At 34.4% G+C, this 15,469-nt stretch overlaps 1 protein-coding gene across 1 annotated transcript in view; it reads left to right on the top strand.

The window, feature by feature from the left end:
- The first annotated feature begins 4,156 nt into the window (after positions 1-4,156).
- LOC149946374 (phospholipid-transporting ATPase ABCA3-like) overlaps positions 4,157-15,469 on the top strand; it is a 34,481-nt gene continuing 23,168 nt past the window's right edge. The window contains exons 1-4 of the mRNA XM_090171317.1: positions 4,157-4,301; positions 11,896-12,153; positions 14,013-14,249; positions 14,696-14,781. Coding sequence (XP_090027443.1) covers positions 4,226-4,301; positions 11,896-12,153; positions 14,013-14,249; positions 14,696-14,781 — 657 coding nt within the window. The 5' untranslated portion in view covers positions 4,157-4,225. The remainder of the gene's footprint in view (positions 4,302-11,895; positions 12,154-14,012; positions 14,250-14,695; positions 14,782-15,469) is intronic.

Genomic DNA, 15,469 nt, shown 5'->3' with positions numbered 1-15,469 from the left:
CCAAATCCCATTTGTCCCAAAATAGTTATCCCAAATCCCATTTGTCCCAAAATAGTTATCCCAAATCCCATTTGTCCCAAAATAGTTATCCCAAATCCCATTTGTCCCAAAATAGTTATCCCAAATCCCATTTGTCCCAAAATAGTTATCCCAAATCCCATTTGTCCCAAAATAGTTATCCCAAATCCCATTTGTCCCAAAATAGTTATCCCAAATCCCATTTGTCCCAAAATTATCTCTGAACGAACTTTATTATGAACCTACCATAAAAATATATATTGCATGAAATAAGTCCAAGTAATTCTTTATATTACTACAATTAGGATATGCCTACTAACCTAACCTAACCTAACCTAACCTAACGCCAAGTCAATTCACATATTCACAAAACGGTAAACTTACTTTGTTTACCGATGAGATCTAAAACCGCGCAATTACCATATATTTGGAAAATAATGATTGGGAGAAAGGGGAATCCATATTTTTGGGAATATTGATCGTTGGAGAAATGGGAATCAGTTTTATTGGGAAACTTGTTCGTTGGGAAAAATGGGAATACATATTTTTGGGTTAAATGAACTCCGGTTCGGAGAAATGGAATTGGGACAAATGGGACACCATGTTTTTGGGAGAACTGATAACTTTGGGAGAAGGTAAAATTGGAATAAATGGGAACATACCGTTCCCAAACCCCAATAGAATTATGGTCCTGGTTTAATTTTTTTCTGAAGTAATATTAAGGTAAAAGTATTACAATCGTTACGATGGTAAATCGATAAGTAAATAAATAACGATAAAAATTATCAACCGGACATACACTCGAAAACATTGTTTGGCAAACACCAAAACCACGTGATAAAAATTGAGACTTAAAGGGCCTCAGAATCATTTGAAGAATTTGGCCCCAATTTCATCTAGTTCCCTTTTCCGTACCTCGGGGTAGCGGATGCGACCAATCAATTTTTGATATTTTTCAAGCTTTCTTACATAATTTATAAACGAGAACAAGCCACCAACGATCATTGAATTATGAATAAAGTAAAACAATGGTAATAGTTAAATTTATTAAGAAAAAAACGCAGTACTTACACTTATTGGGTTTGTGTGACTTGTGCAATTATAAACTAAAATAAAAAACAATAAAGTTAAGAATTGCATGGAAATTCTTAAAAATACTTCATTTAATAATTAAGAGAAATAATACAATTTGGAAGTACTGCAATTAAATTTTAGATAAACAATCAAATTTAAGGAATGTTATTTAATTTCAAAATAATTACATTGAATTTCAGAGTAATTACATTTAAATTTCAGAACATTAAAATTTAATTTCAGAATATTAAAATTTAATTTCAGAATATTAAAATTTAATTTCAGAATATTAAAATTTAATTTCTGAATATTAAAATTTAATTTCAAAATATTAAAATTTAATTTCAGAATATTAAAATTTAATTTCAGAATATTAAAATTTAATTTCAGAATATTAAATTTTAATGTCAGAATAAATGCATTTAAATTTCCGAATAAATGCATTTAAATTTTATGATAATTATATTTAAATTTTAAAATAATTTTATTTAAATTTAAAAATTATTTAAATTTTAAAATAATTTTATTTAAATTTTAAAATAATTTTATTTAAATTTAAAAATAATTTTATTTAAATTTAAAAATAATTTTATTTAAATTCAAAATAATTATATTTAAATTTAAAAATAATTTTATTTAAATTTCAGAATAATGACATTTCAATAATTTTTGGAAAATACGAAACTTTGACGAATGTGTTGACAATATTTCAAGGAAAATTGTAAAGAAGTGGTAACGTTTCTTCTCCAAATACAGGGTGTTACGGATATGAGTACCGGAACTTTCTATATGCATTCTATGGGTCTCTATGAGTAAAAAATGTCTAATAAACATGGGTCCTAAAGTGCTTCGTTACAGAGATATGGGCTCATAAATAACTACCCCAAACTAAATTTAAAGATACCAATGTCATAAAAATTCTAAAGGAATGGTTTTAAATTTGTCTAATATTGTAGCTAATATGGCACATTGGTCCAGGAACGCTTATTGCACGGAGGGGCTCGAGAAAAATGGGTTAGAAGCTCAAAGATTCAACCAGCAGTAGATTCCCAAAAGACTGGTGTCAGATCGACTGGCGTTTGAGTCTGTAGATAGACGGCTAAGATAAATACAATAAATTTGTATCTTTAAATTTAAATATTAAAATCGTATCAATAAATTAAAATGGCTTGTATTTGTCTTCAAACTCATTTTACTTCTAAAAGGACATTAATGAACTTTTGCCACTTGTTATTATGGTTTTTCGCCTCACAGATAAAAAACAATTGATAGTTTAATGAAAACCATTTGGTTCAAGGAAGAATATTGTTTGCCAAATTTAAGGCTGTGTCTGGGTTTTTGGGGTAGATTTTTGGGTGCCCATATCTCTGAAACCTAGGAGCAACAAACACAACACCCCACACAAGGAGAACGCAACCTGTCAAAAGTCATGGATTTTCTTGTGTACATTTTTCATTGGCTAGACGCTTTAGCGCCTGCTGCCGTCGGAAGGGGAAAATTCGGAAATTGTCTTCCCCCCCGCCCGTAAAACATTCATCGTAAAGGCTCGTGACGCTCGTCCAATGAAATTCGTACACAACCCTTCGTTAGCGTGTTTAAAGGCTAGCTGCGTTCTCCTATTGTTTATTGCTCCTAGCTGAAACGAAGCTCTTAAGGACCCATGATTATTAGACATATCTTACTTATAGAGACCCATAGAATGCATATAGAAAGTTTCGGTACTCTTATCCCTAACACCCTGTATAGCTCACTAGAAGGAAGACATTGCCTCGTCAAATCAGTGAACACTCGATTGAGTCAATAGCTGCTTCGTTAAATCAACTAAATCGTGTATGTTGATGGTGAAAGAAATACTACTATGCTTTCTTAATTAAAAAAAGAACTTCTCATACAAAATGAGTTTAATATAAATCAAAAGATTTAAAAAATAGTTTTAAATTATGCCTATATAAGAATATATGATACTTCAATTTACGTTCTGTAGCAATTCCATTTCAGAGTAATCCAAATTATAGGTAATAATTAAATTAAGTTTAAATATTCGTTTACTTTATCTCTGCACGCAATTGTTGTTATCAATTTGTCAAGAAAAAGAGGTCTAAAATTTTAAAACGATTAATATCCAATTTAATTTAACTAGTTAATCTAATTAAGTTTATCTGAAGTTCGTTCGATTCTTAACTCTCTCGGGAATTTCTTGCAATAAATTAACTTAAAATCAAACTTTTACCAAATTTCAGCGAATTATAAAGGGGCCTGTGCTAACTACATGTATAGGTATTTAATTTACATCATGTAAAAAGCGACGTCAAAAGAGACCCCTCTTTACGAACCGTACTTATGAATGTGACACGTTAACGTTTAAAATGAAATAGGGCAGAAACGAAGCTAAACGCCCTGTCTACGAAATGATGTTACGCCTGTCACAAGAGCTCTTATTCACGGCAAATTAACGCCCTGTCTACGAAATTACGTTAAACAAGCATATGTAATACTCTTATTACCCGCAAAAGGTAAAAAACGCAATTACACAGGAATTTAACTGCCTATCTACGAAACAACCTTATGCAAGTAAGATCACAAGCTTATTACATTATGATGATGTACAAAACCAGAACTCGTAATAACCGGAAATTGACGCCCTGTCTACGAAATAACGTTGCGCAAGTACACGCTACAAGCCTATTACCCGTACGAAAAGGACTCACATTAACCGGAAATTGACGCCCTATCTACGAAAAAGCGTTGCGCAAGTACATGTCATACGCCTATTACCCGCACAGAGAAATTATAAAACGATACCTTGAAAGGCATAAGTCTCTTGCCATCGAGCTTTATCTTATCTTTAAACCCAATGCCAGATAAAAGATATGATCTTATATTTTGAATACCTTACATGTAAATTGATAAGGTACGTTAAATCTTCAACGCCTTTTCAGTGCGCGAGGAAAACTACTTAATGGCAAAAGGATTTTGCATCTGCCCTTGTCATTTCTAGAGTTATACATTTCAGTAATCAGTTCAGTATTTAAATAGAGTATAAAACGAATTCCGTTTTAATCGTTTTAGCTAGCAAATGCTGGTGTAATTTTTATTTCTGTAAGACGAAGGTAGCTTCAAGCTGAAAGGAAATATGACGATTTTACGGCAACTTTTACTGATAATATGGAAAGGAGGTCTAGTTCGAAAACGACACTTCATTATAACAGGTAATTTTTATGTAACAGTATTTTTTTAACAGTATCTACTTTAATTATCTCTTTAATGACAAGTACAATCATTAAGATTTTAAAATGATTTTACTTACAAACCTCTATATTTCGGTATACACTATATATACTTAGTATTAAATAAGAAACCGACGATAAGTAAAATAAAATTTTTGGGATATTTTGCGTATTATCGTGCATTACGAAGTATTCAAGGACATTAGGAAAAAATATATTGTTATGTATTACCAAAGATTTTTGTTTTCAAATATTTAAAAAAAATCGAAAATTACTAGTGTTGTCAGATATTTATATACCGGTGCTCCAAGCGCAATCAAGGCGACCAACTACACGGGTGGTCTATTTGGAGGGAGTGCTTGGATCTCTAGAGCTCTGGAGCCAGTTCGAGTCGGATAAAGACTACTCGAGTACTGCGCCAAGGCCTAGAAATTACTGAAATTGACTCAACCTTATATGAATAAAATAAGCAAATAATCAACGAGTTTAAATCTTTTTCTTCTGAGGTATCGGATCATGAGAGGTGCAGTTTTATGTACTCCTTGTTCTAAATATTATCAAGTCCTCACGTCCCCCTTAAAACTTAATATTGGTTTTCTTGATGGAAGTCAGCTGATAATTTTAAGTTTGTCAATAAAATTATTTTAAAATTGATTATTAAGTAACTAGTTAAAAGAAATTAAATTGGTTCACTTTATTTGAAACGACTTTGCGATGAATTTAGGAGTCTAATCGGACTCTAACAAAAAAGATATTGAAACCATTTTTAAGGACTTAAGACTCTATTTGAAAAACCAAAAACCGAAGTCAAATATTATCGTGCATTACCAGAAATACATGAACCGAAATGATCAGCGTGCTATCCCAGTAACGCTAGAGACGCTTTCCCAGTCGTCCCACCTTCTACCCGCGGTATCCCCCTCCTCCCTACTCGGAATGCTGCCTCCCTAGGTCCGCGGCGCTGATTCGAGTACGCTACCTGGTGATTTCCGTGAGAAGCGTTGAAAAACCACGGACCAAATAAATACTCTAGGAAAATATATTTTTGGTCGGTGTAACAAGTTCCAAACACAGTTAGCTCGGTTATCAATTTCGTTCGAATTTTAGCATCAAAATGTTGATTCAAGGTGCTTTTATCTAGGAGGATTCAAGTGTAGCTGGAAAAGAATTCGGGGGCCACGGGAGAGGCTGCTCAAAGCCTCAAACCCGTGGACATAAAACTACACACAGAGGAAAAACGCTGTTTTTTTAACAGCAAGGTAGTGGCGTCCGTAGATGCCAGTAATGTGCTGTTTTTATAACAGTGAATCGACATTGTTAAAATTACAGAGAAAATGACAGTTTATTTTTAAACAACCTCGCTGTTTTTGCAACAGCATTTTGGTTTATTTTTAACATCAAATGCAGTATAATAAACGGTTACATATACTGTTCCAATGGTGTTTGCTGCGGTTTGCTTAACTGTCGATTACTGTTTTTTTTTAAATAACTCGCTGTTGTTACAACAGCTTTTTGGTACATTTTTAACATAAAATTCAGAATAATAAACGGTTGCATATATTGTTTGAATGGTGTTTGCTACTGTTTGGTTAACTGTCGATTACTGTTTTTTTTTTGTAAACACCACGCTGTTTTTGCAACAACATTTGGGTAGATTTTTAACATCAACAACAGTATAATAAACGGTTACATATACTGTTCCAATGGTGTTTGCTGCGGTTTGCTTAACTGTCGATTACTGGTTTTTTTTAAAAATAACTCGCTGTTGTTACAACAGCTTTTTGGTACATTTTTAACATCAAATTCAGAATAATAAACGGTTGCATATATGGTTCCAATGATGTTTGCTGCTGTTTGGTTAACTGTCGATTACTGTTCTTTTTTAAATACATCGCTGTTGTTACAACTGTTTTTTGGTACATTTGTAACATCAAATGCCGTATAATAAACGGTTGAATATACTGTTCCTATGGTGTTTGCTGATGTATGGTTAACTGTCGGTTACTGTTTTGTTTTCTAAATACCTTGCTGTTTTTATAACAGCTTTATGCTAGATTTTAACATCACCTGCAGTTCAATAAACCGTTGCATATACTGTTTCAATGGTGTATACTATTCTAATGGTGTTAGCTGGTGTTTAGTTAACTGTCAATTACTGTTTTTTTAAATACCGATAGCTAGAGGTCGGGGACGGTTAATCATTATCCATGTTTAAATTGATTTTTTTCGGGAAAAAAATGTAAACAAAGAAATTTACCGATTAATATTTCGGATAATACAGAAATATAAATTACTTGATCAAAACGTTTTACGATTAATTTTGAGATCTTTATCTATTGAATAGAAGTTAGCCATCCCCGACCTCTACCGAGAGCTTCATTATTTACAATGCTAACTTTTTCTTGGATAGAGGTCGGGGACGGTTAATCATTATCCATGATTAAATTGATTTTTTTCGGGAAAAAGATGTAAACAAAGAAATTTTCCGGGTAATATTTCGGAAAATAATTAAAAAACATGTCTTATTCGCAAAAATTTTAGCTTTTTATCGAAAAAACATCATTTTTCCGTTTAATTTTACAAATTTATCAAAAAAATAATCGGATAATTCAGAAATATAAATTACTTGATCAAAACGTTTTACGAATAATTTTGAGAGCTTTATCTATTGAATAAAAGTTAACCATCCCCGACCTCTATTCTTGGAGCTGTTTGCTGTTTTAAGAACAGTAGATTGTTACTATTGTAACTAATTAGGCAATGTTTATTGCACGTTGTCTGCTGTTTTCAAAACAGTTTATTGCCCAATTAACGATAACTACCGTTCTTAAAACTGTTGAATGCAAATTTGTTACTACTGACCATTACAGTAAGCAGCCCCTCTAAAACAGTCTGCAGACTGTTTTAGAGGGGCTGCTTTTAAATAGTTATATTATAAATAAGAAAAAAATCTAGCGTTTTTAAAAATTCAAAAATAAAAACAAAACAGTCGTTTTGAAATTTTATTAGATTTTCTTAAAAAAAATTTGTCATCTTCTAAATTTCTGGAAATTAGAATAAAGTATATTAGTGATTTTATCAGATAATTATGACATGTTTATGATTAACACACTTTTCATTGGTTGAGTCGTAGTTCCCTATTATTGTTATTAGAGAAAGACCTATGGGTTTGTTGGAGGTGGCTTTTTAAATCAGTTGCATTATTCATTCGGTTTTTATTTATTTATTTGAAATAAAAGAATATGGTTACGAAGCTAGTTATAGCTTGTGTGTAGCCTTACAGGAAACATTCTGTGACCATAGGGTACCAGAAAGATATATATACAAAAGGATATTTACATACAAATAGTGAACCCAAAAGTTGTGACACTAAGACGGAGATAACAATGAGCGCGTGACACAGTCAAGGGCACTTGGGGGCAGTGAGTTCCACCTTTCGACAGCACGAAACGCAAGGTGCCAACGGCGGACATTAGTCCTGACACGTGGCTTAAAAATCTTAGCGCGATGGCCCAGTGTCTTGTGGAGAGTAGAGAACTGGAAGAGAGTTGAGGCGGTTAGCGCAGATTCACCAGACCACATGCTCCAGATTTGCACAACGTCGTTAATTGCGTGGCGAAGTAGCTGGGCATCAAGGCCAAGGCACGTATCCCGTTCGTCTGGTGGTAGAGTGGCAAGACCTTTAGTTAATTTGGTGAAGCGATTATGTGCCTTCGTTAGTCGAGTTTGGTCGCCTAGCAGCGGCGGGAGGCATAGTTAATTTGCTCAAGCACCAAGGAGTTGTATAGCGTGCAGATAAGTTTCAGGGAGCGAAAGAAAAACGTTCTACGTGTCAGGCCGGTGATTAAGTTTTTTGACAACACGTGTTGTGTGGTTAAGGAGGGATCTATCCATAGTCTTTAATCGCGAATGGGAGCGTCAGGCTTAAGAAGGGGGGAGCCATCTACGCGATAACGCTCGCGGGGGTTGTTGGTGCCCAGATGGTTGACACCACTTTTCTTGACGTTAAATGACATTCCGTGATTATCCGCCCATGTTGAAACACTGGCCAGGTCTTTCTTTAGCTGGGCTCATTCCAAATCAGTCACTACCTCATATTTTAAAATCATAGTTTAAATATATTAACAACATGCAATTGTGAGAAGTTTATAACACTTCCCAAAATACTGTTTACAATTAAAGCATAACTTTACCTCTGAAGGAATTCCAATGCGCATTTGCACTCTTCCGGGTACTCTATGTGCATCGTATAATACCAAGTCTATCGAAGCAAAACTTTATTTACGTCCGAAAGTAGGTAACGAGAGCGACTATGAACCACGGCGATCGGTTTTAAACGTCTCTTCCAGTTTCCAAAATAGAATTTCTCATCTCTCCGACCTAAGCCGAGAGCCCAACACGGCAGTCTGACAGTGTCCCGTGAACAAAGTTCAATGCTTGCACTCGATGTCAACTTCCCGAAAAATTTATCTCAAAAATGAAACAACAAATAACGCCGTAGGCCTATGACGCACCCTATAAAATATTTCCAAGGTTTAAAAGATAGCTATTCAACGGCAAAAGTAAAAGAATTAAATTAAGTTGTCACTGCATCACTGATGTTCCGGGCGGTACATTTGTACTTTTTTAAAACATTTTTAGATTTTGAATACGTATTTAGTACATTTTGTAAATTTATGATAGAAAAGTAAAATTTTTGACACGTATTAAGTACATTTTTAGGAAACTTTGTACAGTTGCAATTATCAAAAACAAGGATCGTGTAAACTAAATAAAGTTTTTTCATTCAAACCACACCAACACTGTAATACTTGGTTATAAAGCATGAACTCGTCGGTCTCTTGAAGCCTAGTCTAAGCTATCTGTTTAATTAGTGCTGATTTTTCTATCATTCCGCGCAGTAAGGTTCGCTGTTAGGTAAATCTGCATCGCTATTTATTCCTATTAACGTTTCGCGCCACCTAGTAGTGATTTTTGGAACCTGCGGAAATCTATAGGGGTACCTAAAAATTTAAATACATAAATATCGTGCGGTTATTTAATAAATCTTGTGCCGAATATTGAAATATCGCGCCAAGATTTAATAAATATCGCGCTGACATTTTAAATGCTAGGTGTTTTTTTTGAGAAATGTTATAGTAACAGTAATTTTTTACTAACCAATAAAGCTCGTGACTTATTTGAAATAGTTTTTAAATCGCGCTCTTTTATTTTATCGTATGCCTATTTTATTGAGGCAACGTTATATTTAGTTTGAAGTAACGTGCTGTTGCTTTGGCTGCGAGGTACTCTTTCGCTTGAAGTTCAATTTGAGGCAACGTACTGTTTCGTTTGAGGCTCAATTTGAGGCAACGTACTGTTTTGTTTAAGGCAACATACTGTTTTGTTCTAGCAACATACTGTTTCGTTTAAGGCAACGTTTGGTGTATCTTGTAGCAATTTACTGTTCCAAAGGGAGTAGTGTAATGTTTATTTTTATACCATTATATTGTTACTTTCCTAAAAGGTTACTGTTATTATTACAGCAACTATTTTTTCTCTCAAAAAACACTAACGCATTGTGAATTTAACTGCAAGTTGCAATAAAGTATCGCAAACCACAAACTATTGTGTTTTGAGAACCCATAACTTTTAAAATAACAGTATGTAGAAGTACTTTTGAGTGCTACATACTGTGATTGCATAAAACAGCATAATGTTGTATAAAATACTGTTAATGTTGTATATTTTCCAAAACAGCAGCATGCTTTTATTTAAACCGTAGTATTTACTATTGTTTTGACAGTAAGGGATGAGTGTGTACAACGGAGCCATCTAGTGGGGGAAATGTGAACTATGACCACGTGTTTGGTTAAGGAACTGGATAAAAAATTATAATTTTATGGCACCTAGAATCGCTACGACAGTTGTCAAATCAACAATATTTCCCCATAATTAAATTGAAAACTTAACATTCATTGCAATTTCCTTTGAAATTATTTAGTTTTCGGGCAAATTTCTTAGACGTGGCCTAAGCTAAAAAGCGTTAAAGTTCGAAATACTGTCTAGCAGACGAATGTTTTGGTAGCTCCTAGGTTACTTTGAAGCTTTGTAGGTGGTGGCGCGTTATGTATTTGACATACCAGGCGACAGCTGTAGCCGAGCCGCGAGGCATTGGTCGGGGGAATACAAATTTCTTCTCCAGGTACACTTGAATCCTCCTAGCTTTTACCCAGTGCAATATGTTCCCAAAGAATAGGCCTAAGCGGAAGGATAAATCTGTGGGTTGTAATTTAATTAAAAGTGATGGAAATTCAAAGGAATTAACAGCTTCACAAACTATGGTTGTTAAGTCTTTGTCCAAATGTTCAAATGTGGCAACTCGGTGCTATCTTTTGCCTCTAAATTTGAATAAAAAACCAAAACAATTGATAAATTTACAAATACTGTGGACCCACCCAAGCTTGAAATAAAAGTCGCACGCGCTCAAACTGTAATTTACAGCTGGTCACCTCTATTTGAAGAAGTTATTAAAGCATTAGAACTTCACTTTTCTTCTGAATTGTCTTATCAGATAGTTTTATATTACTTAAATATCCAACTAGTTCATCGCGTAAGCTTTCGTTTCCTTCCATTATTTAAATAATTAATTTAGTTTACAACCGCTGGTCTCTTCACTTCACAATCTCGCATATCGTAAGCTTAGGTTTGAAGACTATAAATAAATGATGTTCGATAGGTTGACCTTTGGCTCAACAGAAAACACTTTTTAATTATTTCCCTCACTAGATGGCAGACTACTCTACCAGTCATACACTCGGATTTATTCCTCGGCTGCGGGTGGGTGTTAATATCGGAACCCTTTCCCTTCACCCCTCTGTTGAGTTAAGGGAAAGAGTCTCTTAATAAAAGGCGGTCGCTGATAATTTCGGTTCATGTATTTCTAGCATTACCCAATTGTAATAATATTGTAATAACGCGTATTACCATGTAATATTACATATTACAAATAATACCGTGGTGTTGTTGAATATTTTTCTGTTATTGCATTACTACACCGTCACAAACCAACGTTATTAGAATAGGATCACCGTCCGTTATACGCAATAGGCCCAGTGAGGATACTTAACAAGAAACCTAGTCGGTGTCATCACGGAAGAGCTGCTGTACTGGTTATTATAAATCTTTTATCGAAATATTGACTTATATTAAGACTATATTATTAAAAATTAACCATCCGTTGCATAATGTCTACCTTGATGGGAATATAACCACTAGAATTTATATCGCCTCACCCAAATGGTTCCCATATTGGCTATTCCCTCCTTTGGCTTCCGAACTTTTCGGCGCTGCTTACTACTTTACATCTCTTTTACTTTCATTTCATTCATTTTATTAAATACTTTGTGCTCCAAAATTGTAAATACACTTTATACCATAAGCTTATTAAATTATTTATTCTGGTTCCAGTTTAATATTATGGTATGTTACGATTTCAGAGACCACTTTCTCATTTTTGCGTGTTATATAATTTGATAAGCCGGTTAATTTAAATTACGGCCTGAACTAAATGATTTTAATGTTTTATTATTTTTAGGGCTCGAACTACTGATTCCTTTGATCCTGGTGATCCTGTTCACTTACATTTGTTCAATGGGTGCACCAGCTGACAGAGACCATTCGGAAGACATCGATAAATACAAATATCACGATGCCACATTTTATACTGCTGCAAAAATCAAGCTGATTGACGTGTTCCAAAGCAATGTCACTTTTCTTTATGTCCCCAACTCGGCTACCGCGTTGCAGTTGGTTAAGAAGGCCGCGGATAAAGCTACCACATCCGACCGAATAGGTTAGTTTTAAATACTTTAATAAGCTCACTATGTAGTTTTTCGCTTTGACATAAGTATATCATGTCATTCCATAGTATGACATTACCAGTCCTCACGTGTACAATGTTTCCAGATACATTTTCGTTGCCGTTTTAAATAGCCTTTGACAGCGCTACGCTGGGGAAAATTTCCATTCTCTCATTAGGTCATTCTGCGAATTATAGCTGAAGATATTTCGGGTCCTACTTACTAAAATTCCCAAAGAGAAGGGGCTGTGGGCAGTGGCGGCGCCAGGAATTTTCGCGAGGGTAGGCAAACCAAATAAATGGGCCCCCGACGCGGGACCCCCCTTTTCTCAACGAAATCCTTCAATAAAATAAAGTAGTGATGTACATGACGAACAAAAAAGTTCTAACAACAGTAAAACGAAACCAAATATAACAGAAATGGTTTTATTTACTATTAGATGCCTCAAAAATTTCTAAATACATTATCGACATTTGTTTCATTTTTATTTATAAATAATTTTATCTCTTGGGGCAATTTTGAGACCCTTTATAGATCAATTGATTTTGGGGCCCCTCAAAATTTTAAGGTAGGCACCTACCTGGCCTACCCCCTAGCGCCGCCACTGGCTGTGGGTTGGTGAAGGGCAAAGCGGTGGGCCCCTATAGTAGCGAGCCCTTAAAACGGAAGCTTGAGTCGTACTGTCCCCCCCTTCTCCCTCTGAGTATTTCTCAGTGCCCAAAAAGATATACTCGGATATACTTATACAAAAATTTGAAACATAGAAAGACTTAGAACTACTAAAGCTTATCAAATAGGTGTCGCCTACTTTTAATGTAAGAATATTGATTAAAATTAGAAGTATGTAATACTTTCCGTTAATCTTATTCGCTGGGATAATTAATCAGTTTCCGGTTTATTTTGCCAAATAGCTTTCGAAAGAAAAAATAAAATGCGGAGTTAATAGTAATTACAGTGACCATGAATCTATGCATTTTAGCCATCCATACGATTTAGATATTATTCTAGAGGTCGGGGATGGTTAACTTTTATTCAATAGATAAAGCTCTTAAAATTATTCGTAAAACGTTTTGATCAAGTAATTTATATTTCTGTATTATCCGATTAATTTTTTGATAAATTTGTAAAATTAATCTGAAAAACGACGTTTTGGTCGATAAAAAGCTCAAATTTTACGAATAATACATGTTTTTTAATCATTTTCAAAAAAAAATAAAAGGTAAATTTCTTTGTTTACATTTTCCCCCGAAAAAAATTAATTGAAACATGGATATTGATTAACAGTCCCCGAGCTCTATATGATTCCAACTCTGCTTTAAAAAAAATGCTGGACTCTAAGCTTCATCATCTTACTCGTAGGTTCGTATCATTGAATTGGGAATAGTACCGCTAGAATTACAGTTTTAATCAGCCTTCTGCAAAACATAATTTTTCAAAATGTATTTGTCGGTGGCGCCATCCGCTATTAGCGGCGGGAACTATATCCTATACAATTTTGTTTCCCAATTGTATTGTAATAATGTACTTTGAAATTGATAGATAGCGCCACCGTATAATGATAGAGTTGACGGCTGAGTCAGGGAGTGCGCCGACTTGAAATTTACAGAATTTATTTCGCGATACCACAACTCTCGAGCGCGCCTATGTAATTCTATCGGTACTATTACCAATTCAATGTTTCGTATAGTACGTCATGTACTACATGCTGAATCTAGGCAGTGAATCTAATTTTCGTTAAGTTTAGGCCATTTGTAGTCTAGGCTATTATGTTCCTACCGGTACATCTACTTCACTAATATTTTCGCGAGTCATCATGTTTTAGTTTATCATTTGGATTTTTATGTGCATTTAGATTTTAGAGATAAGTTGCAGTTCGTGGGCTTCGACTCGGATGACGACATGAAGCTTTACTTCATTTCTCAAACTGTGGGCAGATTTTCGAAAATTTTCTACGGGGTTTCCTTCCAAAACATGCTGAATGGGCTGCCTGACTCACTGGACTACACGATTAGTGTTGATGGCTATCTCAACACAAAAGTCAAATACCCCCGAATGTTTAGAGGAGGCCCGCAAACGGACAATTACGAACGTAAATTATTTTTAAATTTTACAAATACCATTAGTTTTAGCATAAGAATCACAAAACTTATTTGTAGAATTGTTATTTCCTTTTTATAATATGTATCAACAATGACGGTATAAATTATAACGTTGTAATAATAACTAACATAATTTTGTAATTAACGTTTAACGATACCAAAACTAAAAACTATAATTCCTTTAATTTTTATTAAAAAAATATTGAATTGGAAGGCAAAATTGACTATTATACACAGCAAACTCGTTTCGGAGGATAGTAAAAGTGTCGCATCTCGTATCTACACGTGTTTGGTTTCGTACAGTTCCAAAACTTCCGATTGCCCAATGAATTATCTACAAATTCTCATTAACGAAGATCGTTTTGTGTCATACTGAGGCGATTATGTTACTTATGGTGTTGCAAATGTAATTTAATATATCGAATTTTCATTTTAGCGTACCAAACTACCCGATTCCTCGCATTACAAGTGGCGATTGATCAAGCTTACATTGAAATGAAATCTAATAAAAAATTACAACCAGTAAGCTATTTTGCTGTATAATTTTCTTCTTTCTCAGTTTACTCTGCTGGTCGAAATTTCTTGATGTTCCTATACCGCTGAAGTTTTTCGCTTTGAAGCATTCACTTTCGTAGGCTCCAGATTTTTTTTCAAAAGATGTTTCGGAAGGAAAGATGATATATGCAGTTACTTACTAATATCTAACCTATAGTTAAAAACATATCTTTATGCGGTAAATTTTGAACCTTGATACAGTGTACACAGATCCGTTATATTTAAAATCTGTGTGGAGCCTGACAGGGCCGTCTTTACGTGATTGGGGGCCCCTGGGCAAAGTGATACGCGGGGCCCCTAATAATTCCAGACAATTTCTTAAAGGCCTAGGTTTTTTTCTGCCTGTCCCCCTTTAAATTAACTTATTGGAGCACAAATACCCCGGTGGTAGGCCAACCGCTGAACATGTTGGCCTAATTTAAAGGGGGGCAGGCAGAAGAAAAACTAGGCTTTTAACCTCCAATGCAAAGTCCATCGTCGCCCTAATCTTCAAATATTGGTTCAAATAAAAAATGCGACGATCTACACCGTCTATATCACGAAAAGACATGTTTTAGATAGTTTAAAAATTTGTAAAATGTAAATAGACAATACTACAATTTAAAAAATGTGAAAAACAATATTTGTAAGATTCATCTTTTTCACCTTACAAAAG

This window comes from Leiobunum rupestre, chromosome 4 (genome assembly GCF_980474605.1).
Source record: "Leiobunum rupestre chromosome 4, qqLeiRupe1.1.hap1, whole genome shotgun sequence".
NCBI classification, from domain to species: Eukaryota; Metazoa; Arthropoda; class Arachnida; order Opiliones; family Sclerosomatidae; genus Leiobunum; species Leiobunum rupestre.
This window is presented reverse-complemented; position numbering and strand designations above follow the sequence as displayed.